This window comes from Thermobia domestica, chromosome 9, assembly GCF_964235325.1.
Source record: "Thermobia domestica chromosome 9, izTheDome1.hap1.1, whole genome shotgun sequence".
Taxonomy (NCBI): domain Eukaryota; kingdom Metazoa; phylum Arthropoda; class Insecta; order Zygentoma; family Lepismatidae; genus Thermobia; species Thermobia domestica.
In genome coordinates, this window is record NC_137462.1 from 166,872,239 (window position 1) to 166,899,812 (window position 27,574).

At 35.6% G+C, this 27,574-nt stretch overlaps 1 protein-coding gene across 1 annotated transcript in view; it reads right to left on the reverse strand.

The window, feature by feature from the left end:
• LOC145695179 (uncharacterized) overlaps positions 1–9,003 on the reverse strand; it is a 96,221-nt gene extending 87,218 nt beyond the window's left edge. Inside the window, exon 1 of the mRNA XM_081772144.1 lies at positions 8,663–9,003. Within this exon, the coding sequence (XP_081628270.1) occupies positions 8,663–8,785 (123 nt within the window). The 5' untranslated portion in view covers positions 8,786–9,003. The remainder of the gene's footprint in view (positions 1–8,662) is intronic.
• Positions 9,004–27,574: the final 18,571 nt, after the last annotated feature.

Here is a 27,574-nt window from a genome sequence, read left to right on the forward strand (position 1 = left end):
TAACATAGAGCGAAAGTTTTGCTGATATTTGTGCTCAGAGTGGTAGGGCTAGTACGAAAAGCACCTACAAACAAATATCAAAAAATGACCAGATTTTTTTTTTTTTTTATTTTTTTAGAAAAAGCCAACTCACCTGAACCCACATGAGTGTTTTCGAAAATCTTAAATCCAAAGATATTAAAATGTGATCTATATTTCAAGATTGTCATTCTCACAATTTGCAACAATTTTCTATTCATTGTTGTTTTGAAAAACATGGCCGCCATTTCGAAATTTTATATTGGGTGACCGAGAAAATCTATACAGCAAATTTAGAATGTCTCGTGCTTCTAGCCTCAAAATTTCAACTTTAAAAAGTTTGAAAATTGCACCCTGTAACGTTGAGTACCTGCTATTTTGAAGTTTTATGCTAGATCGGCACCAAAATGTACACAGCAAATTTAGTGTGTCTCATGCTTCTACTCTGAAACTTACACCTTAAAAGACCGAAAATTGTGCTTTGTAGCGTGGATGGTCCATGTTCCGTTAAGGGGGTCCAAAACTACACTGGACCCCCTTAAGCTAACCTAACCTAACCTGACCTAAGCTAACCTAACCTAACCTAACTTAACCTAACCTAATAGAACCTAATATAACGTTATATTATGTAGTCAAACGAAAATCAACAGAAAGAAGTGGTGTCAAAGACACTGGACCCCCTTAATAGAACATTGACCGCGTGGATATCCGCTATTTTGAAATTTTGTGTTGGATGACCGCCAAAATATATACAGCAAAGAGTCTTTCCTAGTAAGATAGTGAAATTGGGTTGATCCAAATTGGGTTGCTATTGATCCAAAAGGTTACCCTTGACTTAAAACTACCTGAAAAAAATTTTTTGACCCCCTACCATATGCGAAGATCATGGGAACAACAATAGATGGTCAGATTATCCACATAAAGAAACCATGAAAAGGAATAGCAATACAAGACATTACACTATTCACAGACACAGCAAAAAGTTCACATTCAAAACACTAACTACCTTGAGGGACACTATTCTCCTGAACAAAGCGATCAGAAATGGTAGAGCCAACCCGTACTCGTAAATATCGGTCATCTAAAAACTAAAGTTCACATTCAAAACACTAACTACCTTGAGGGACACTATTCTCCTGAACAAAGCGATCAGAAATGGTAGAGCCAACCCGTACTCGTAAATATCGGTCATCTAAAAACTGTTTTAGAAACAGGGCTACAGGGCCAAGCAGTCCCCAAGAATGAAGTTATTGCAGAATTCCAGGGCACATAGTGGTATTCGAGATCGAAAAAGACAGCCATTAAATGTTCCCCATCACGAAAAACATCCTGAATGATAGTTTCAAGGTGGGCAAGATGATCAATAGTGGAACGCAACCGACCGTGTTCACATGGAAGAAAGTAGTAGCCAGTAAACATACAATATATTCAATTTTATTTATAATTTCATTTTATATACAATTATAAATTTAGGCTACACAATTCTACTTTTTATTATTATTAAATTAGATGCTTTTCTTTCTCTTTCGTGATTGGCTATATGTTGGATGCTCGCTGATCGTTCACTGCAGAAACAATTCTTAAATGAACCCACTTTCCTTACACTTTAAACTAACACTATAACACGTGCAACAGATTAAGAAAAGGATAATTTCAAGAGGCGTAGCAGCAGAACAAGAGAATGCAAATAACAAGCACGCAAAAGGGAAAAAATAAATCGGTCTATGATAATTAACGAATATGTAGTGAGAAAAGAAGGAAAAGACTGGATTCATTCGGTATGTAATCAGCAAAGGACACGAAACTGCAAGGGAGTTCTTTAAATAAATATGGAGGTAAGAAAGTATTATGAATTTATGCTATTTCTTAGGCCTAAGTCTACAATAACTTCATAACTTGGGAAAATATATCACTTTCTTATGTTGAGCATTATAGTTCTGATTTTTCTGAAGATTGTTGTTTTAATAAATTGTATGAGGAATTTACTTTTTAAAAATCGTTCATTCTTTTATCCTAGATCACTGAAAGAAGGTTAGTCATCCTGCAAACCATTTCGACCCTGTAATGTCAAGAATACATCAAGATATAAATTGAAAAGCAATAACATTTAAAAAGTACCAGCGGTTGATTACAGAGGGCCTACACCCAATGACAGAATACTGAAAGGGCAGTACTTCCTAGTTTGCAAGCAGCGAAGCGAGTTACTAGAAGGCAATGACGAAAACTTATTCTAAAAGAACTCCAAACTGATGATTTATTGGTGGGTACAATATTAAGCTTGTCATTCTTATTCATTCTTTATTACCCTCAATATTCCATTTTTCAGTTCAGTTGTCACATTCAATATTCCTGGTATTAATTTTTGTTTACATTGTTTCAAACGACGAATGGGCTATAATTGTGTACGAATTTCTCTATTATATACCGGAACTTACCTTAGCGTTCACTCTTTCAGGAGGGAAGTAGACTACGACAGGAGGATCTCAACCATGTGAGTTTCTGCTACATCATAATTTATTGTCCGCAAGCAAAAAATAGGATCTTACTCTCCAGCACAGATGAGCAACTGTTCCATCTAGGGATGTTTCAAGTTTGGTATACAGGAAGTAATTTGTCATTCGACCGGATCTTTTCAAACAAGTATACGTAAATACAGCTTCTCTTGGAGACATTGCGTTACTTCTGTATATGCTTTCCTTCCTGGAAAAAAGTTGGGCCATCTATACAGAGACCTTAGAGAGATTGGTAACTAAAGCGAGAGAGAAGTCTACGTTTTTTTAACCCTGAGGATATAATGACATAGATTCCGACATTTTCTTTCTGCAGGCAGCGAAAATAGTTTTTTCTAACAGTGTTATTGTGCGCGGATGCTATTTCCCTTAACTCAGTGAACATAGAGAAAAAAATCAAGCACTTGGACTTCCGGGTTGTACAAATAAAGTGACTAGATCAAACAATATTGTGGAATGTTGTTAGGTGCTCTTGCTCTCCTGTCACTAGATTCGATAGAGAAAAAAAAATGATTTAATATTGAATTCAGTGTCCCTTTCAACAGTGAGGCTATATGAGATGTGGATCCACAGCTTAACGTGGGATCCGAACACGAGCTCCTGCCGAAAATCGAGCCCAGGCCTGTCACGCCCCATTCGATAGAGAAAGAACTACCTTATTTGAAGGAAATTTTCCCAGAAACCTTGCAATGTTTATCCTATTTTGATACTATGTTCATTAGCGATAGCTATATTTCACGTGTAACAACTTACACCAATAGGGTGCTCTTTTCCAGATTCAAGAGGTACCTTCCTATGTTTCTAAGGGTACGCAAAACGTGCACGAAGCTACATTAACGGGATAGAAAGACAAGTAACTTAAGTGAGGGCTGAACTAGGAGATTTTCCGACCTCGTTAACATAAGTAGACGATCCCTCTGGAAGGTTTTGAACAACATTAGGAAAGATCCAGAAATATCATTTAATTACGGACTTTTCCTGCAAAATGTCAGAAAAGAGAACATTAGGTCAAAAGCTGTTTCTGGGTAGAGAAACCAGAGATGACAAAAGTAGTGTCCAGATCTTTTTGTGAGCTATTGGTTACACTATCAAGTTTTAATTTCTATTATGGCATTCAAATTTCGTATTACATACTACTTCGACATAGGTATGCTGCAAAATGTATTTTAGATTATGCTTAATGCAAATAGTGTATGGTGAATTGAATAATCTCTATCACTGTGCAGCAATACTAAAAATAAAATAATCCTTAGCCTATATTTGTTTGATATGCTGTTGTGTGTGTATATAACTAACTAACTAACTCTATTGCCTATGGAACCCGAAGGTTCAATGCCGCGCTCACCAAAGCTCTCCACTGACTTCAATCCTTAGCCAACTGGATCTAGTTTCTATTTTATATTCCTACTTCTGCGATATCCATCTCAATATTGTCCTCCCACCTGCGCCTAGGTATATATATATGCTTCACATGTTCAAGTGTTATACAGTTATCTACAAGAGTCGTCGGAGTGATTAGCTCGGCCTCTGCGGAGATATTTCCCACCTCGAGAGATTTTAAGAGGGCTCTTCAGCTCTCTAGTACCGTCAATGATTATTATTAGTATATTTACCAGTAATCATTATTGTACTATTATTTATTATTCACTAGCAGTAGTGCACGGTTTCGCACATGAAACATAATGTTTACGTACAATATTTGAAAATAAAGAGCTGAACAGAATAAATAACGATGAACAATGCTGAAGGCGTTGCCTCTGTGAATTCTCAGGCCAGCTGACATGCTCGATCTTGATTAAACTTAGGCTTAAAAATTATCTGGACTGTCATCACTCAGCTTAGCGACTTCGAAAATTATGGATTCGACATTAATTTCAGACATTTTGAACATTTTCCAACTCTTCTCACCCTAATGCTGATGGGGGCCGAATTTAGACTTAAACATCATCAGGACTGAATATAGTCGATCTCGGGTAATCAGCCAGGTGCATTTCATGTCGTCCAACATGTTTTGATAACTGACAACATTGTTCTCGTTTTCAGGGTAAAGCATGAGACCACTAGCAGGTCTTTCTCTGGAACAACTTTGAGAGCACCGTGTTCAGGATACTGGAAACAGTAAGTGAGGGAAGCAATAGCAATACTAGAAGGAGGCAGCACCTCAATAGGGATACCTGTCTTCAACAAAGCCAGACATGACTGTCCTTCACTGGAAGAAAACGTATACAAAACCACCAATAAGGGATAGCTAACCAATCCAGTGAACCAGCCAATCACAATTGAGGCCAAAGACTGATTCTCATTGGACGTGGTTATTGACCAACCAAATCCCGCCTCATTCTTGCCACAGCCAATAATAAATGTTTTTGGTGTCTCATACTTTATTCTGAAAACGAGACCAATCTTGTGTTGTCGAAACTTGAACGACGTGAAATTCACCTGGCTAATTGCCGAGAATAACTATATTCATCATGACACCAGAAAGGTTTCAGTTCTTACAATCAGACACACTACTCTTCATTTCACTGACCCCGAAAACTGGTAGGATAGTTTCCGAATATTTTTACATGCCACTCCCTTCCCAACAACTGAAAAAAAAAAAAAGTCATCCACAATTTCTTTTTTAGATTCTACGTCATATGAATATGCCTAGTTTTAAAAATGAGTTTACACACTTTACACACCGAGTTTCATTTTCCTAACATTTTTCTATTTTTGACACATTTTAAACAACCACTTCCTCCAGAAGGATACGCACAAAAAATTCTAAATCCGACGGCGTCTTCCAGACTTCTTCGATAGAGTTCTAAGTATGTTAAGCTAACGATGTGGACTTGTATATTAGACAAACAAATATCCATCTATATTTATTTTTGTTATTTAATAGCAGAATTGTGTTATTCATAGTAAACTTTGTCCGCTTTTGCATTAATACAGGTGAGGTTATGGTCCGCGACCGGACTCAAGGTTGGAGCGTTTTTTTCACTTCTGGTGCGAGGGGTTCCTGGTTGTATCCCAGGCCATGTGAGTGTGATGGTCAACATTGTGTGCCTGTGTTTTATTGAGGTACAAAGCTAAAATAAAATTATTCACGTTAAAATGCCTTTTTTTAATTTATTTATTTTGGACCGGAAGGGAAAATAATATATTAAAACTAACCCGATTTTATAGTCCACATAACACGTGCCAGTAAGTGACCAAATGGAAATGAAGGTGTTTTCTGTAAGGCTCCGTATCTGATGTAAGGTATGGTACTAAACTTCTGATGCAAATCTGAATGCTGCTGCTTCGGAAAATATTAACATCGTACTGGTTTACTTTCAGCGCACCACTAAAAAGAATTGTTGAAATATTATAATTCTTTCACTAATCTCCTTATTGTCCCCTAAATGGGTTTCTGCTGGGCGACATGAAAATGTTACTTGGTATAGAAAAAATACAAGGGGGCCAGTAGAATTGTAGAACATTTATAATTCTTTTACGACTTGCGTATAAATACAACTTCCAGGTGTATGGCATAAAAACTACAATGCAAAAACACAAATTAGCCCAATGCTACGTGGCCACTAAAAAAGCACGAATCCCATCTAAACGAGTCAAGGCAGGGTGAAGCTGGTGAGCCAGCGCGGTATCGTAACCGAAGGGAGCATGCGCGTCAGTAATGACAGTAGGTGCGTAAACGAGGGCAGTGAAAAGAAGTGGGTTTTGGTAATGATACGAGTCTCAATAGCCCTTGTGATAAGTGTGTACTTTGTGCAGAACAAGTGATTTTGGGTATCGTTTACTCTCTCCCCAATCTTGCAAATACGAAATTTCCAATGTTACTTCACAAAACATAGCTGACCGAGTAAAGAGGATTAGAAGCACCGCAAGGCTCTTTAATTATTGGTTCCTATCAATAATCTGCACAGAGTGCATCTTTACCCCAATGATCATAGTATCATGTAATAACGCTCCATTTGTAAACATAAAACACGAGTTCTGTTACACTGTGCAGATACCTACCGCCGCTGGAAAGTAGGATCTAACTGTTATCTTTCATATGCACTTATTTCATCCCTCGTAAAGAACTTGTAATGATTTTGTACTAGTAACCATATAATTGTAAACATAAAATGCAGCTGTATTACTTTGTATTTAATTCTGTCTTTCCATGAAAAGTATTGAATTTTACCTGTAAATCTTCCAAAATGTAGTGCGCCAAAACTACAGCAGCACCCCTATGCAGTAAGTGAATCTCGTATAGCCTCGTGCTGGAAAAGGGCTCTAAACTACAACTAACCCTTTATCACCTTATATCATATTACGTTGCAAATTATTAAATATTCGTTTTAATTTTATTTAAAATTGAAATCAATGTTCTTTTATGTATAGCTAAAGTTGCAATATCCCGAAATATTTCCAGAACAAACATATACGGTAACCAATTTGCTCATATGTTACTAAATATATATATATATATATATACAGGAACTACAATATGCTACTATAAAAATTAACGGAAAATGGGGGTTAAGTTCCAAGTTGGTCGTCCGTTTCTAGCAAAATTTTTAAAATTTACCAGGAAGAGATAATAATTTTCTCGTTTGTGTGCTTGCTAATAGGTACGGAGAGCGGAACTTGTCTTTATTTATATATATATATAGGTGGGTATATTCATGACACTACTAAGCTTTCGGAGGGAACTACCGCATGTTTGGATTGTGGGAAAGTAACGAACATTTGTATTCTGAACATGGATGCAGGTGGGGAAGGTTCTAGAACACAGGTCCCCCGTATGTTAGTAGCTAGGTTGGTTTCTTTTGATACCAAAGTTTAATATTTAATGCACATAATATTGCCGAGCGAGTGAAGGCGGGTTACAGCCCCGCAGGGCATGTAGTTTTCTGTCTTTATTGTAGTTAAATGGGAAGGGGGACCTGAGTTCTAGAACCTTGCCCTGCAGGTGCACAGACACACTTCAGTTGGTATCCTTACGCAAAGACGAGAACTTACACTCTTATTAATTTTAACAAAATGGGTCCAAACATCCCCTACCCTACCCTACTTTTCCCTACCTTACTGTATTATACATTCTAAAGCGGTAATAAAAAGTTGATGTTCTTAAATTTTCGCATCTGTTATTACATTTTTTGTCAAAAACCAGGCGGACGACCAACTTCGGGGATTGAGTATAGTCCGCTCCCCACAGTGATTTTTAACGAATCATAGTGATTCTAACGATTCATACTAGTTCATAATGAATCGGAATCGCATGTTATAAAGATTTAAGATGTAAATCTTGTGGTAAGGAAGCTCTTTTAGTATAAGTAGTAGTAGTAGTAGTTGTAGTAGTAGTGGTAGTTAGTAGCAGTAGTAGTAGTGGTAGTTAGTAGCAATAGTAGTAGTAGTAGGAACGGGTTAGAAGCCCCGCAGGGGTTGGTTGGGTTCTGTTCTCGATATAAGTAGTAGTAGTAGTAGTATTAGTAGTAGTAGTAGTAGTAGTAGTAGTAGCAGTAGTAGTAGTAGTAGTAGTAGTGACTCTTCCAGTTCCGGTGACAAAGAACTGGGGGGAGCGGGCTATACACAAGCCAACTTCGGAATAAATACTAAAAAATTATAAATGGATTATAGTACCAAACTGCTTTCCTGAAAGCTTTGTCAAGAATTGCATTTTGGTCAGAGTTTGATCTTAAAAGTATTTTTATTTATGCATTCATAAAATAAAATAAAAAAATCTCTATTCCAGGAAGTAGCAGATAAGGCGCCAGAAATGTAAACACTACATTGTTCTCATGTTAGATATATAGTTTGCATCTGATTCATTTCTATTCAATACTCCTATGATCAATAGTGACCCTTGCCCTTAAAACACACAACCGATGAGACCGATCTTGGATAATTTCCTTAATTAATTTATCTCATTATTTTAAACTAATTCATTTTAATATATTTTCCCTCTCGATGCTTGAAAACTTTGCACTAACAACTAGGAAAATGATTTTCTATAAACAAATACTATTATGAGACCAATCATCTCTTTCGCTGTCATTAGTGGCAGCCTACATACGAAGTCATTGTCTATCGATAGTTTTATCAGGGTTATTTCTTACTAATGCCATAAATGAGCTATTAAGTAGATTACGATACTGTACCTCGGTTTTTGTGATTCTATGTCTGGCTAACTTTACAACCGCAAAGTTTCCCTTGCCAATAGTTCTTTCTATATCGTAAAATCCAACACGAATCGGTGCTTTTTGTCTTTCAGCCATTACCATTTTATATTTCGTTGTTTTCTTTTTTTCTATACTTTGGTAGGTGTTAAAACATTTTGCAATGTTTTCTCACCAACAATTATAAGACTTATCTTGCTTCAATTTTCATTATCTCGCCCACCTCAAACCCAATCATCACGCTCACATGCACATCAAAACCACAATCAAATTCAAAACATTTAACACATTCCCATGTCCGTCTGCACATTACGACACACCAATGTCAGTGTTGCGAACTAAATAACAAGAACTTACCACAAAATACCACCATTGACTGCATTACTGAATGTGCTCAGCAGCGCAAAATTTGCGTTTCCCTGTCGGCAGATAGCATAGCAGTCATAAGATCAATGATGATTTCAAGGGTTGACTTGGAGAAGGATTTGCACTCCAAGTTAATACATTAATCCTGAAATAATTATCCGACCGTGCTCAACCTGGGTTTCCAGTATTTTGGGAGCATATTTCACTCCAGTTTATTCAATGTACCCTGGAAAAAGCGTTTGAATCACCCTAATCATAATTACAAGCTGTATCTTTTGCATTATCTTAAGAAAAATTTTTGATTCAGATCCCAATCAGTCTACATAAAATTTGCGAACCGCAACACAAAATGACTTAAAACCTTACGGTAATAAATCTATTTGAAAAAATAGAGATCATAAAGTTTTTGTCACTGACATTATAACCCTTACTCCGGAACGATTTACTTAACGCGACATAAAAATTTGCGTTTTTGTGGACCGAATAGGCAAAGGAGTTGTAATTGATTTTTGCTTGTTTTCCGTAGTACTTGTACGCAATTTTTACGAAGGCTTGGACGGAATATGGCCTCATATCGCAATATCAGAATATAATGTCGAATATTAATCACTAAAACACTAATTTTGTGATGAATGCCATAGAGGTTCTAATTGCTTCTCGTGTCTTTTGCATTGCGTTGCGATCTATAAATTTTGCGAGGTATCTTATGGGGTATGATAAAGAGCTCGTGTTGAGAAATTCGTATTCATATAGCTTCATCAAAGTTATTGTTCTTCTTATTTCGTTTTCTTGTATCTTTACTATTGTTAATTAAGTGAAATTTGATTTATCTAAGATAAAGTCATATTTATTTAAATTATAAGTATTACCTACTGAGCCCCACACAGTAATTTTTCTAGGATATTGCAATAATGTTATCCAATGATGTCGTTGTGCTCCAAGTGACTTCTAATCAGTTCTATCACGTTCATTATTCTCGCAAAATATTGCACCAGCTTTTCTTAAACACGGCAGAAATATCGCTCTACGTGGCGGGTCCACACGGTGGAACGCGTTCCTCTTTTAAATGAAAATATTATTGCTTTCGTTCTTTCAGCGATAGGTGCCGAGAACACATTTTTTTTTCTGAAAATATGTTAGACCAAATATGCTCTCAGACGGAATAGATATGAGGGAAAAGCCTGTATAACAATAAACACTTTCTTTCATACCTATTTCGTTTATCACTACAAAACTTGGTACGTAGTGCCCCGAACTGCCCAAAGGTTCTAAGACACTAGCATCCTTCAGTGTGGAAACACTGAAATAAAGTAGGGTCGCCATCCTGCTATTTTTGATGAGCACAGGAAGACTCAGATAAGAAATTGAAATGTAAAAGCAAAAATTTTAATTGCGACCTTTACGGAAGCGAACGGATAACACCAGACTTAAGCGAGGCTACCTCTCGCTTAATCATACGAATAAGTAAGAGGGAACCCTTATCTCGCAATTGCTCTAAGAACCTCACAGGTTTATCTATTGACTTAACCTAAGGCGACCTGAGACAAAGATATATACCAATAAAACCTGAACATAGGATATTTGTTTGTCTTTTTATTATTCAATGAGAAAACATAGTACTCTGGGATTGGGATGACTCAAATATTTAACACAAATAAAAATATAATTGAGCAAAGTAAGATAAAATAAATAAAAATTTAAAAAATGATGAAATTTTTAAATGCAGTAATAATTTCGTTTCTACCTTTTCTCCACTTTTTACGCAGATAGTCAACACAAATATAGCCGGATTATCCAAAATGAGAATAATACAGAACTCCTTGATACAGAAGAATTATTCACCACAACAAGACAAGAAACTATATCAAAAATTGTAATGATAGTATCATATCTTCTACAAATGGTATAGATTACTCCAATTATACGCTTCTTTACGAGTGAAATAACTAGCGTTAACATTGGAAACTTACATGTGAGTAAATAAAAACAGTAAAAAAAAAAAGAAAAACAGAATAAATGCAAATAACAAACTTTAGCAAAAACACTTAAAATGTATACACCACAAAGAAAAAATAATAAGAGCGCTCTTACCTGTGCACAGAGTTTCACTAAGACATTATTAATTGGTACCAGTGGCGGCGGTTGGACGTTAAAAGTGAGGGGGCAAGACATGATCTGAATATTTGTATATAAATGTCAGTTTTCCTCGTTGTTTCTAACATTTTGTTTGACGAAAGGTTGTATAACTAATAGGATACTATATTTTCAGTTAAAATACCGTATATCGTATATAATAGTTTATTAAGTAAATTGAGAAGAACAACGCAAGTAGATACTAGCCCTTTGTACTCTTAAACAACGAAAGTGTAAGAAGAGATTTGATTCCTTGCTCATGAACATCTTAAAATTCTGTCTGGAAAATTGTGTGATCAGACTATTTAATAAATTTGCAAAACAAATAAATAGAAATAATAATATTAATCATAGTAATGAATAATGATGCTTGTTTTGCAAAAGTTATATTGAAACTGAGGATTAATGAAAAACTTAATATTTAATTCCACACATGCTATTAAATGTATGTTATTACTTTTAGAAAATGAAAGACAGTAAATACTACAAGCATATGCTACGACATTTAAAGAAATATTTGCTTTTGCAACTTCTTGAAATATGTTCGTTGCCATTAGGTGCAGATTTCACTTTCTTGGAACACATCAAAACACAACAATACTTACAATCCACACTTCAGTTATCTATATATATAAAAGAGAACGCACAAATCCTTTGTGAACTCATCACGCTAATACGGCTGAACCAATTTCTTTCATTTTTGGGGGGTTATTATGATTTGGACCCTAGATGGTTTTTATCATATCACTTTAATTTTTAATTACCAGTGTCTTGAGATAATTGACCATTCAAGTGTCCATACGTACAAATCCTTTGTTATTAGTTCATCATAGGTAAAAATAAACGTATTTATATGCAACCCGCATGACCATGTGACTCGGCGGGTTAACATAAATGACAGGCGCTGTAAAAATTATCTAAGTAACAACGTTTATTGCGTTCCGGGGTGACCGCAGCGAAGCGGGGTGAACGCTGCTAGTACAAAATAAACTTAAAACCTAGAATTATGTTCAATTTACTAAATTTTATTGTATATACACTCGTACATCCTTAAACACAACACTTCACTCGTATATTACACTACAAAACAATGGAAAAGGTAGAAGTTGTTTCTTATCACACTCTTTTTAATCGATATTCCTTACTTTAGAAAGAAGAAAAGACATTTTAGGAACTGTCAATTTTTGTGCAATTAAAAAATAACTTGTGAAATAGGCCCTACTTTTTTGCATAATGTTCTTTCGATTAGCTTCAAAGCGGCTCACTAACATATCGAGCCCTTGTAAGAAGAAATGAAAGTATGCTGAAATTGTGCTCCAATAGGTTATTTTTGGGGTTATTTTCTGTGGCGATTAAAACGCAATTACTGTACACCAATACGTATTCACGCAACAGCAAATATTATATGGCAGCATTTTTTCCTATTAATCAGTAACACATACAAAATCGTTACATTTCCAAATGAAACTATATACATTAATTGGTTACTTAAAAAAGTGCGGGGGCAACTGCCCCCCTTTGCCCCCCCTAATCGCCGCCCATGATTGGTACATAATTTCTCTTAACATTTCCATTACAACATTCACAATCGGAGTTTTCTTAATGGCCAAAGAAATATTCCATCTTCAAGCAATTAGTAAACATACTCTACTACCGCTCCGTTGGAAATGACACTCAACTTGAAGCAGTGTTGGGTAAATTACTTGTAAAAATGTAACGCGTTACTTGCCCCAAAAGGTAACTGTTACTTTACTTCGAAAGTAACGCGTTACTTTTAGGTCCGAAACTTTAAATATGTGGAAAAAATATTACTTCAATTTTCCATACTACTATTACTACCTCTATTATTATTATTATTATTATTATTATTATTATTATTATTATTATTATTATTATTATTATTATTATTATTATTATTATTATTATTATTATTGCACGTTCTGAATCGCTTTATGTAAATGCAAGGACAAATTTTTACTTGATATATGAACATTTTCATATAATGTTGTAACATTGATAAAAAGCCATATTGCGTTACTCGTAGAAATGGGCGCGAACGAGTTCAAGCGAGTTTTTTTTGAAACTCGATTCGACTAGAAACAGACATCTTTGAGCTCGACCCGAAAACTCGGCTCGAAAAGTTTCCTCCAACTCGACTCGAATTGGGGTCGAGTTTCGAGTCGAGTCGAGCCAAATCCGGTGTGTAGTTTCGAGTACTCTCTTCAAGTATATTACATAGACAATATAATTATCAATGACACTACTACTGCTACAACTTATATTATTATTATTATTATTATTATTAATTATAACAACACTATATATAAACATGGAAGATGAGTGATTTGTATTTGAATACTAAAAAACTAGTTGAATGAGAACCTCGGTAGTCGTGAAGTCTAGGAGTCAAGGAGATTATTCACGAGCTTCTGAATTTGGGTTGAGGGCCTAGGTTGAGTATTCGGGCTCGAGCCAAACACTATTAAAACTTATAGGGCACTGATCAAACATCTTCAAAACTGCTCGGCGCGGTTTAGAATTGTCAACGACTCGAGCAGCTCGGCTCACAGCTCATTCACTATCGACCCGAACTGAGAAGTGAGCCGAGCCAACAGCTCACCCAACCGACTCGGCTAGAGCCCTCGGCTCAGTTGAGCCGAACCGAGCAGTTGACTCATCCCAACCAAGCCAGCTCGAGCCGATGGTTCACCCAAGCGAGCCGGCTCGAGCCATCTTCTCAGTTGAGCCGAGCTGAGCTGAGCTTGTTATAAAATATCTTGTGGTCTCGCTATCGAGACGAGACGAGATGTGAGCAGTGTCCCGTCTCCTGAGCAACACTAAAATATTCCATATAACTACTTAGCTTACATTTCTCATGGCTTTCGCTTGCCGTGATTTCAAGACGAGTTAAAACGAACGAGCCATTTATGAAACTCGACTGGACCCGAAACTCGACGCGAAACACTGAATCAGCGGAACTCGACTCGTGCTCATCCCTATGCGTTAGAAAAAATGGTTGTTTATTATTATTCTGCTAAACTAATTATATGATAATAAAAATGTCGTTGTGTAAAATTAAAAATACAGAATATAGAGAAACATTACACTACAACTAATAAAGTGAGAACACATGAACTGGAGGTGAATCAAAACTTGCCAGTAACTCTAAAGTCAATACATGCTTTTTAAAGCTAGTTTCAAACTCTATAATGAACGGGACTCTAGGATAAGCAAACTGATCTGAAAGAATTCCAATATTACATATCATCAGGGAACTTTCTAGTAATAAAGTAGACCTGCTCATCAGAACACAGTTTATTCATATTAACCCCTTACTCTATATCGTTAATTACGGCATTAGTTGTTGATAAATATTTTCCGCCGGGGCACTTCAGACACTTTACTTTTAAATTCTGTCCACCATCATTCTCAGCTTTTAAGAAAAAAATATTCTTTCAAATGTTCGAACGGTAAAATATTTTCGTTCTCCATCTTTATAAAAACAACACCAATCAAAGTAAAATAGACTACCGGTATCATTGCACTCCTAGTTTACTCACTGAATGTATTGATTCGGAGCTGTCAAAATCTAGGACAAAATCTTCCAGGTTCTTGCAATCAGTACACGTGATTTCCCTTAGGCTGTCCTCATCTTCCAAAAACAGCAAGTGGCACTACGAACTTATCTGTTTCTCTATGTGTCGGCCATTATGGGTCACTGACATACGTAGTTCATGCTCCATTGTTTCATTCTGAGAAATTCACTTACAGGAAAGAAACATTTGTTTCCGAAAAAAATATACATATATTAAAGTTACTCATCCGAAATGTAACGCAAAAAAAGTAACGCAAACTAGGTGCGTTAGTTAAAAATTTGTAACGCGTTACCGTTACAGTTACTTTGGAAAAATATAACGCGTTACTGGCGTTACGTTACTTCCCAAGACTGACTTGAAGCCCTACATAACACTCAGTGTCGCAATCCAGGACAAGGTACAGATAAAGTGGAATCACTTAGGATGCAGGCACAGGCCTGTAGACATAAAAAAGCTTGATATGAAAGTCAAGCACACTTGAAGTAAATCATGGATACTTCAAAATATTCTTTCACTGCGAAAGAAGACAGGAGCACATAATACTCAGGGTGGCAATCCACAGCATAACACAAACGAGGGATGAAGGCTTGGGATGAAGACATCAGCCTGTAGACATATAAAGTCTTGATATAAGTCAAGCACCCTTGACGTAAATCTTGGACGCTCCAAATGACTGGTTGTCGCCAAAAGGAGACGTATGGCGAGAAAAATAAGGAAATTACCAACTGAAATCCACATTCCTCCACGGCGGAAGAAGACAGGGACACAAACAGCTTCTGTTGGGATAAAAACCAGTAATCATGAACTGGCTTAGTACGAAGGCTAAGCTAACCGGTAGTATAGTTCCATAAATAAATAGCTTAGTACAAAGACTAAGCAACACATAAGAAATGTCCCATAAATAACAAATGGCTTAGTACGAAGGCTAAGTTAGCAGTAAGGATGCTCCATAACTAATAAATGGCTTAGTGTGAAGTCTAAGCGACCATGAGTTCCATAACTAATAAATAACTTAGTACGAAGGCTAAGCGACCATAAATTCCATAACTAATAAATAGCTTAGTACAAAGGCTGAGCGACCAAAAGTATAGTTAATTACTCGGAAGCCTATAACTATTAACTGTTCCAAAAAGACAAAAACTCATATACAATAATGGGCTTAGTCCGAAGGTAAGCCGGTACACTGAAAATCCGAGGAAGTAATGCAGACACGCATAGTAGATAACAATGTTACAATCAGGTGCAAGTCTATATTGATAGAAAGAAACGAAGTATCTTCTTATGGTCTAACCATCACAAGTAGAAGATAAACAAACAATTACTTTTATAGCATTTGAAAACTAGCATAATCACTGTTGAAATATCTGAAGTGAAATTTGAACTAAGATTGTAACTGCCGCACGTAATACTGCTGGTATGTATAAAAATATCGAGGCACGAATTAGGTCGAAAGGCCATTGGGCTCCACTAGAAGTTTACACAAGCATGATTTCACTAGATGAAGTGTTGAAGAAAAATGTAAAAAAATTAGTTTTCGAGATAAGATAATTGTTATTTTTTTAAACTGCAATTGCCCATACGAAAATCACAATACCATCAATGTCACTTGGATTGGATCTCTGGTAGAAAAAGACACTTCTCACTTCAAGATAGTTAATATACGAACATTGTTAACATGTGCTAAACTCGTTGAATATAGTAGGTTACTTTGGTCCTAAAAAATATTATGAATTTCACACTTTTAACAGCCACTAATTATGTCCTTTGACCATTTAAGTATCCAAGTTATCAACCATTATTAAGGATACATGTTGTATATCCAAAACTAAGAGGAAATTGCAGGATTCATTGAGGGTTCGTACACTATTACTTTTGTCGGTGAACTACGATCTTTTGACTCTCTAACACATCACTTCCCTTAAATTCCGAGGGAACATGGAACATTTTTACAGAGTGGCCAGATCAATAATAGAAAAAGTACTAAGGTTAAAAATATTACAGACCAAAGTTATCGAGAATGTAGTGGCACTACATCTTCGCCCAGGAGAAGTAAAAAAACTTTGAAGGCATGACAAGTTTTTTTACACATAAGTGTTTACTAATAGTTCTTGACGTTTCTCTAGAGAGCAATTAAATAATTTCACATTATCGATATTCTGATTACCAACCCATTCGTTGTTCAGATTTACTAGACTTACTGAATTATTTTCCACACCAATTACTAGAAAAAGACCCAAATATCTTACAAAGAATTTACGAATTGTTTTGTCTGAAGCAGAACTGTGTTTATGATTCCTTACAAACACCAAATCACCGATTTTGACCTCTACATCTTTCCTGTTTCCTTTAGATTCATTCTTTTTGTGACTCTTTTTAGTGTTTAACAGTTGAGACTGGTGTCTTAACACATAATCAAATTTACCAAATTTTTGAGGCCAATCTAGTTCCCTTTTGAAACTTTCTAAGGCTGAAAAATTTAAGAACAGCTCGGAAGGAGCATAACCAGTTGTCAGAGATACAGAATTATTTGATAAAGATCGAACTTCAGACAGCTTTTGGCTCCATTGTGTATGATCATTACTTATAAACACTCTTAATAAGCGAGATACCTCAGAATGGCAACGCTCTACAGGGTTCGATTTAGGATTATAAGGGCTTAATAATAAGTGCTGTATTTCATTTCTAGGAAGGAAACGCCGCAAGGCAGAAGACAAAAATTGTGCTCCCCTGTCAGTCACGATTTCGTGGGGAATATGATAATGATATAAGTACATTCTTGTTATGATAGAGATGATTTCAATAGCGCTAGCACTTCTTACTGGATATAATACCAAAAACTTACTATAAACATCTAGGATAGACAATATGTAGAAATAATTGTTGTTTTTTTTTGTAGACGACCAATCAGATTAAGACAACTTTTGGTGAGGACGGTCAGCGTCCACATAACAAATCTGATGAAACATCAAATGAGAACTGGATTTTGTTTTTGCGCAGATTTCACAATCGTTAATAAATTTAGCTATAACACGTTTCATATTAGGCCAATAGAATAGGTTAATACTTTGCAAATAACATTTTCGAGAGCTAAAATGGGCTTCTTTATGAATTTCATCAATTACCACATTTACCAATATTCTTGGTACAATTAATCTCCAAGTGTTTTCTTGTTTCATATAAATTAAACCTAAAGGCTTACAAAAATTTTGATTACCTTGCTCTAACTTAGAAAAAACACTTTTAGTAAAGACATCAGATTTCTGATTTTCAAGTAATAACTGTACAAAAGAAGATTGAGTTAAGTTTCTAAATACAACTTTACAACATAAGTAAAATTACATGGTTCATCCTCGTCAGGAGGGTTACGAGAAATAATATCTGCTACAAAGTTCTCTTCAGAAGAAAGATGTTCAAACTGTATGTTAAATTTTTGTAATTTCAACAGTAACCTTGTAGTTCTAGAATCTAGATTTCTAATAGTTCTCAAATGTTTAATGGCTTTGTTATCTGTGTGTAAAAGGACTTCTTTACCTAAGATATAGTCAACGAATTGTTCAGGCAAGAACGCAACAGCTAATAATTCAGTTTGAAAAATTGATAAAGATCTTTTAGTGAGTTTAATACGTCTACTAGCATATGAGATACTCTTAACACTGACCTATATAGCCACCAATAGCTACTACCGATGAATCCGAAAAGATGTGAAATGTTTTATTCATGTCAGGAAGTATTAATGCATTCGGTGATACCAAGGCGTCTTTCAGTGACTGAAATGACTTCATTTGTTTGGTCAGTAGCATAGACCGCATATATGTCCTAAATGTGTTGTCCTAAAATTAAACTATCTGTTTTTGTATTATTTTATTAAATATTAACTAATTTTATCGTATTTTATGGTACAATTTATGGTGATTTTATACAATTCATGATGATTTTATGATAATTTTATACTGTTTTTGGTGATTTTTATCAGATTTTTGCAACTTCTATAGTGATTTTCAGTGTTGCCATTCAACAAAAAATTATTGTAAAATATTTTTGATAATATACTATGATATCTAAGTTGGAAACACACAAATAGTTGAGAATACAAAGTTAACTTATCATTCTTCCTAAGCCTCTAAAGAAACTTGTTCCTTCCCTTTTTTGTCCTTCCCTCAAGCGGTGAAGAACAGATGAATGAATTTGAAGAAACTACCTGAAAAGGGTGGGAGGAAGGAGACACAATTGCATGAAAAAATGCTAGGAATTCCTTTGTTCACGGAGTAGAAGTAACTCAAATAAGTAGTTCAATCCTTTAGGTCCAAAATGAAACATCTGGCAAGGTCTATTGTTAAGAGAAATTTTGTTTGTTCTTGAGTACGCATGTACACGTGTGAGAACAATGGATGGCGCAGATGTTTGTATATGTAATAAATTAGGGTCATTGACATGTCGGTTTCCTTTATCCTTTGTACTCAAGAAGGTAGTTGAAGAATGTGGGGAATGGGGGTGAGACAAGTGTGCATTGTTTATATTATTTTTATTGTTGACAGAGAAATGCCTGGAGTGACTGGATGCCTGTACGCAGGAGGAAATTGTTTAGGGAGCGCAGCTGTATGTTAATTTTTTCTATTCATGACAGGAAAGTGGTTGGAATGATTACGTGACTGGATGCACGTACGTAAGGTTGAATGTTTTGATTATATTCAAGAAAGTAGGTGGAACTTCTGATAATAGGATGGAAAGATAAATTATTTAAGTAATTGTAGGCAATGCAATTATGTGGAGTGAGTGTGGAATTGAATCTTAAAAGCTAGTTAGAAGAACAACGTGTCCTTGTTGTGTTGTAGTATTGGTTATTGATATTTTTATAGATAGGTAGATAAAATATTCATATTATGTCTAGAGAACATATTGATAGAATAGAGGAAGAAAATCTAATCAATTATGTTAATTTGTATTAATTTATGTTTAAATTTGCATGAATTATAAGCTGTTTTTGGTTCTTAGGAGATAGGAACATATACCCTGGTAAGAGGTAGTTATTTCTGTTCTAACTTGTTTGAGCTTTGAGGCAGAAGGTGGAACTTGTATAGAAAGACTCCAGCAAATGAAAAACCAGAGTTAGAGAATGGATTTACAACTTTATATTCTGTCCAGAAACTTGTAGGAACCAATAATAAAAGGAAAGAGGAGGGACTAGGCAAGAACGAACAACGAATGATAATTTGATTCCCATTGCTTGAAGGAAATGCTTTACGGCTTAAAGAACCCTTTTCAATTGGCCTGTCCCCTGTCAACCAGCTTGTTTTATGATCCTGCCACCCGAGGTTAGGGAAGATCGACCCTTCTTTACCTGAGATTATTTTTATTGCAGGGGGCTAATAAATTCGTTACCTGCTTTAGGTTTCTTAGGGGTGCAATAAAGTCTTTACCTGAACAGTCTTCCTTCTTTCTTTTGCAGGTAGGCTTCAAATAAGATTTCTTTAACATATTTTTGCATAAATTAGATTAATGAATTAATTATTCATGAATATTAATTAACTGGTAATGAAAGGGTTAGAAAGAATGATTTTTTCGTATTAAGTTTATTTAGTGGTATATTATGATATGTACAATATAGACTAGTATATATTGTACATCCATACAGCAGATATTGTGGGAGGAAACGGACACAACTCTAAGGAAAGTATCTTATGAATTTATACGGTCTTTTCACTGAATGATACGGAATTTTGACGTAGAATAATATCTTTTCATTCATGTTTGGGTATAATCGTGTACAAAACACAGTTGATCACAGTTGGTATGTGTATAAGTACATTTTCTCAATGGACGTATATATACGTGTTCCTGTTGATATGTGCATGCATATTATGTTCTGTATGCATGTAAGTGTTTTATCATCACCTTGAATTAATGTGGAGTTGCATAACCTCTTGTTAGAGTTATAATATTGGGTTATAATATAATATAAATAACATTTTCTAAAATTTTACTTTCTGCATTTTCAGTTTCAGTTTTACATTATTGTTTGTTAACTTGTACTTTTAAATTTAATTTTGTATTTCAGTTTGCAACAATGATCTTAAAATTTTTACTTTCTGTTATTTCATTTTCCGCTTCACATTATTGTTTTTTAACTTGTACTTTTACATTTTACTTTCTGTTTTTCGCTTGCAACATTGTTTTAATTTTTTCTTTCTGCATTTTCATTTTCAGTTTTACACTTTTCAAATTGTACTTTTACATTTTACTTTTTATATTTTATTTTGCAACTTTGTGTTTTAAATTTTTACTTTCTGTTTTTTCGTTTTCAGTTTTACAATTTGTTTCTTAACTTGTACTTTTCCATTTTACTTTTTTGTATTTTAGTTTGTAACACTATGTTTAAAATTTTCTTTCTGCAATTTCATTTTCAGTTTCAATTTCATTGAGCATATGGCAGCGAGCTCCTATCTCTTAACATGGGGAAGTGGACTTATTCTTGCATCGCTCCTATCTTCCCGTATTGCTCTCTTGCGGTCGCACATTCTTCCGCAACTGGTCAGCTTCTGTAATAGTTACGAATTTCTCCGCTTAGCAGCGCTTGACTCAATTGATAGGGTGAGGGAGATACAGATGCTTGGAAAAAAGAAGTTATTCACAAAATATAAACTCGCAAAGAACAAATATAAGTCTGGTGGTAGCAGGGACGGATCCAGGCTGAGAGTTTGGGGGGCGGTCGTTCGAAGTCAATAGATTTTATTTAACATTTATAATACAAAGGTGAAAATTCTTGGGATAGATTTTATTTTTTTAAAATCCTATTGTGGGGGGTCAATCGAGTCTCGAAAAAGAAAATGTCTTACTACTGGTCTAATTCCTACCTCTGTGTCTTTCGTGCACATGATTCCGTGTTCGATTTCCGGCGAAGAGCATAAATTAATATCAAAACATTCACTTCCAATACTCATCTTCCTTCTTTAGACTAATTTGCTGGAATGTTAAACTATTTTTTTTTATTTTCGAAGGAAAACATCTTAGATTCCATGCTTCTTTACAGACAAAAATATGTAGTTTCTGAAAATGGACTTTTTGTGCCGTATATTTATACAAAGAAATGCTAACAAATGCATATTGTCGGAGGAGAGAGGTGTTTCTGGACCCTAAAGAAAATAAAGCGGAAAATATTTGCGGTAGCGATGCTTTCTATTCAGAGAAACTTGGCGAGCAGCATTTCAGATTTCAATAAAGTCATAGAAAAATTTGAAGCCCAAAAAATCGAAGAAAGACTTCCCATTTTAAAATAATGCATAGTTTATATAATTAAATAGTTTTATTTAACTGCGTGCATGTAATTTTCTTGCTTTTTCTTCTTTTCGGATTAACACCATCATTCATGGCTTACAGCACATACTATATATTCGATTTATCTCGTGTTCAAACATGAGTGTATTGGTTTTGTATATTGATAGTGGTTATTTGAAAAAAATGAAATAGCTTATTTATTAAATCAATATTCGAGAAATAACTTAATCAATAATATACAAATAGAGCCTAAAATACTTTCCTCTTCATATTTCCTGAATATTTTTGGATAAGACTCAAGAATGCTGGGGGAGGGGAACACTTGCGCGTACCTATATACCTTTGATATTGCAACATTGCAATCGGCGCTTGTACAGACTACGAGCCGCTACTGTTGATAAGTATAACAAATTGATATGTGATTAAGTTCTTCACAGTAACGGAACCCTCGTACAGAGGAGTTCAAAAATGTACTCGGTATTTGCTAGTCCATACATAATGACAAATTTTACTTGACGTTACAATTTTTAACACTGAGACAGGGTTATGGTATGTGTTGGAAATGACCACGAGCAGTTTTTATACAAACCGTGCATGACGCCGAACTGCACATCGATCTACGGCTCTTAGTGTTTCTGACGTAATGGCAACACATGACTACGATTTTTACACGTAGCTTCATACACGCTATTCTTGACGGTTCCTCAGAAGTAGAAGTCCAGGGGTGGCAAAAGAGGAGACCGAGGTGAGTGCTCAACTTGATCTCTGCACATCGATCTACGGCTCTTAGTGTTTCTGACGTAATGGCAACACATGACTACGATTTTTACACGTAGCTTCATACACGCTATTCTTGACGGTTCCTCAGAAGTAGAAGTCCAGGGGTGGCAAAAGAGGAGACCGAGGTGAGTGCTCAACTTGATCTCTTTGACCAATCCACCGTCCCGATAGAGTTTATCGAAGTACAACCCGACATCTCGATGGTAGTGAAGTGGGGCTTCGTCTTGTTGCATGTAAAAATGTTCATCAATAGAGAGTTTTTGGATAGCAGGCAAAATCCTTGTCTGAAGTATTTCAAGATACGCCTAATTAATTACGGTACTCTGAAACAAGAAGAGACGATCACACCACGCACTGATACTCCACACCATAAAAAAATGCTTGATAGATTCATGTTCTGTTCACGCGACTTTAGGATTTTCAAGAGCCTAGTAGCAACAATTGTGGCGATGCAGAGTACGGCTAAATTTGAAATGCATCTCGTTAGTTTACAATAATTTCAATGCAAGTTTTGTATTCTCACCAACCATGTACTGAAACCATTCACAGTACTTCATCCTTTAACCTAGGTTGTCCTCGTTCATTGCGTGTAACATTCTTGGAATATACACTTTCCTCTTTGCCCTTTTCTAGTGCAGTCAAAATAAGGTTTAAGATAGACATTTAGAATAAAAAGATGGGACCTTCTGGAATTTGTTCGTGCTCTCTTCCTCATTAACCTCCAGAAAATAAAAAAAATCCAGTTACGAGTTTTCCGCCATTTTGAATAAAGTCTGCCATCTTGGATTTCTCACGTGCTCTTACTTTATGATACATAACGTCTAAACTAATTAAAGTAGAAGGATAATTCTTTGTTTATTAAACTTCTAATATTATAGGCAATATAACAAGTTATTATCACTTTTCTCCCAGTAACCATTTTTGCATGACTTTAGGATAAAGTGAAAAAATTGGATCTGTGTTAGGAGACATATTCTTTTCATTGCCTCATACAACTTAACAGAGCAGGAATATGAAATAAATACTCGAATAAAAGTTGTTGGAAATTTCATAAGCTTTAAAATGGTGTATATATTGTTACTATATACAATGTCAGAGACGCGCAACAAAGCTTCAAACATCATCGGACTGCACACAATTTCTGTAGAAACACATGAATGAATCATTTAACATGAGGAAAAAGATATTTAGTGATTTGAGACTATTTTTATTGCAATTTCCGGTAAGTATCAACAGGTTTGGAAGTCCGGCTAGTTTAATAAATAGTTTGTAAACAGTGGCGTTGCCAGAGAGTGTGCAAGAAGCCTAAAAGTAGACATTCGTACTATCTTTCTGTATGTAGGCCTATATGTCCATTGAAATTAGTGTTTGAGATAAACGTTTCAAAAAGATTAAATCTATTGAAATATATTATACTGATATTATTATCCTGCTAAAATATCCAGTTATGGGTTTTCCACCTTTTCGAATAAATAGCCCTAGTCGAGTGCAATTACGACAAAAATCGATCAAACTTAGAGTTTTTGAAGAAAAGATTAAACCTGTTAGAATATGTTCTATGTATTGATATTGTACTAAACCAGCCCCACTAGTTGCTGGTTTCCTGCCAATTTAAATAAGTAGTACGTAAGCTTGAAATTTTCTCCAGCACTTAGTTTTTGCCTTATGGCTCCTAAGCCAATAAATGTAGAAGTATTATTCTTTCTTTATTATACTTCTAATATTATGAATTCTATAACAAATGATGACTTTTTCCGCGTTAGCGGCACTTAGCTCGGATTTGGTAATAGGGGCGGGAGGTCCGTGACGTGAAATACTATGGTTATCACACCAGGATGTCGATCAATCTAAACTGTTTTACTAGCAACATATATTACTTTATTAATACAATAAAATGAGGGTATGTTAGTAGTATTTTAATAACAAACTATGAAGATATCTTGAGTAAAAGAATATAAAAAGTATTGAAAAATATTCTACAATATCTACGTTCCTTACTCTGTCCATTCAAATGTAACAATTTTTTTTCATTATGACCTCAACTATTGTAAAAAGTACATATCCAATAACATCTTGTAAACTATTCCACTATATCTGCGTTCCTTTCTCTGTTGAATCAAATGTTAACAGAACTTTCTGATCACATGACTTTTCCATTTTATTATTCCGTCAATTACTGTCTGTCCAAATGACAAATATAAGGCGGATTTTCACAGGGCCGGCGCGAGGGGGGGTCGAGCCGTGCCACCGCCCAGGGCGGCAAGTCTAATGGGCGGCAAAATTTGAAAAAGAAAAGAATACTATCAAAATAAAATTCTTCGTAATAGCCCCACAAATGGAAACATAAAACTATATTCACCTGAGAATTAATTGAACTTACTTCAGTCACATTCAGGAAATTACTTACTCAGGAAATTCACAGCATTCCCCTCATTTTCAATTATCGAACTACTAGCCACAAGTATCTCGTTCAATACTTCCCTTGCAGCGGCGAAGATTTTCAGCTAGGGTGGGTAAGATTTTCAAGGTGTCTTTTATATTTTTTTCTATTCAGCCATGTTCTAACGCTCCACTCCAAATATGCAAAAGGTACACTTCCACTTGAGGCAGAGCGTTTAGCCTACAGCATCTAGAGACATTTAGGTTCTAGCAGTGAGTTTTTAACTAATTTACAAATTGGTTGAAAACTCGTTGGTTTCGTACCGGTAACAGACACCGCTGGCCTAGGACTGACAGAAGTACTAATAATAAACATCTAAAGGAAATGAACATTCCTATCGAAGACATGAGGGGCCAAGGATATGACAATGGTTTCAATATGAAAGGCAAACATTCAGGTATTCAGAAGAGAATTTTAGAAATTTATTCCCGAGTCTTCTACGTTCCTTGCAGTAGTCATTCATTAAACCTTGTCGTTAACGATGCAGCCACAGCACTTCAGTACGCCGTTTCAGTTTTTGTATAGTTCAACGTTGGGCCATACTAAAGGAACATATTAGCAGCCTAATTTTAAAACCATTAAGCACCACAAGGAGGGAGAGCCGAATTGATGCTCTGACTCAACTTACGTGTTAGATATCAAATAGGGGAGGTTTATAATGCCTTACTTCAAATAAATAACGACAATGGTTCAGATAGAATGGTCACCCACGATGCTGTGTGTATAGCAAACCAGCTGCGTGGCTACTTTCCTTTGCTCACTCGTTATCTGGTATGGCTTTTTACTCCACATAAACATAGTAAGCAAAAGTCTCCAAAGCATTGATTGTCATGTGCTGGATGCAGTCGGGTTTCTTGAAAATGTATTTGAGTACTTTGAGAGGAGAAGAAATGATGCAAAGTTTAAATCTTACATAGTTGATGATAGAGTTGGCATCAGCATTAGATATGGATGATCCACGGGTAGGTAATACAGTGCAAGCTCGAAATCGAAAGAAAAGACAGTTTCAGTACGAGGCAGAGAATGAAGATCCACAAATAAGATAGATTTTTATTACAAATTCTAGACGTGATTGTGTTAGCTTTAAGAGAAAGGTTTGAGCAACTTAAACATCACAGCGAGTATTTCGATTTTCTTTACGATATAAGTAATCTTAAAGATATGCCACCTGAACTTTTCACGAACTGAAAGTGTTATCCGCTATAATTAAGCCTGAAAGGTCACCAAAAGAGACTTTAAAATTAATTAAGGAACATGACTTTGCTCCTATGACTTAGGATTCTGTTAACCTTACCGGGAACAGTGGCAAGTGGAGAAAGAAGTTTCTCGAAACTTAAGTTTATTAAAAACTATCTACGTTCTTGCACGTCTAAAACATGCTTGTGTGGTCTAGCGATATCAATAGAACACGAATTGGCTGAAACATTGGACTATGCGAATGTGATAATGGAATTCGCTCGTATCAAAGCTAGAAATTTCTTTCAATTAAAGTATAATCACTTAGTTTTGCCATATTATCTGATTCACTGTATTATCGTTATGCTCCATACTCTATTGGAAACATCTTTTGATATAAAATAAGTTTAAAAATTAAAATTCTTAGCCATAACTAAAGCATTTTTACTTTATTTTCTGTATGCGCTGCTGTACATCACAGGTACACAGCGAAATCGAGCATACTAAATATTGTGTCATGTATGGAGTATGTAAGCAAAATTTAAAAAAAAATCTTTGAGTTTTACGTATCACGATTATGCCGACTAGGTTAAAGCAGACAGTGATGATGAGAAATTATGAAAATGGTGGAATGAAGAAAGTGGTAGGAAACGGGAGAACCCCGAGAACCCACGCACACGGCGTTTGTCCATCACAAAATTCACTTGGCGCGAGCTGAGATCGAACCACGGACCACATGCACCACAGCTGAACACTCTTCCACTGAGCTAACGTGGCCCCTCAAATATTACGTAAGCATTTTTCATTTCATACATGCTTTTAAACGGGGCATCTTTTTCGTGACACTTGAACACCTTCTGTCAAAACAAGGTTTGCGGATTAAAGGGGCGGCATGTGATAGTACCGCCCAGGGCGGCAAAACTGCTAGCGCCGGCTCTGGATTTTCATGTGTCCTTTACCTCCGTGAGTTGCGAGCGATTGTGCTAAACAGCCAATGAAATCACGCATCGGAGATGGCGCGCTACACTCGCGTCAGAGTAGAAATTTGTTCAATTCTGACGGAAGTAGCGCGCGTACACTATTGTATTCACTGACTAACATGGCGGAGGTAAGAACAACGTTTGAAGAACT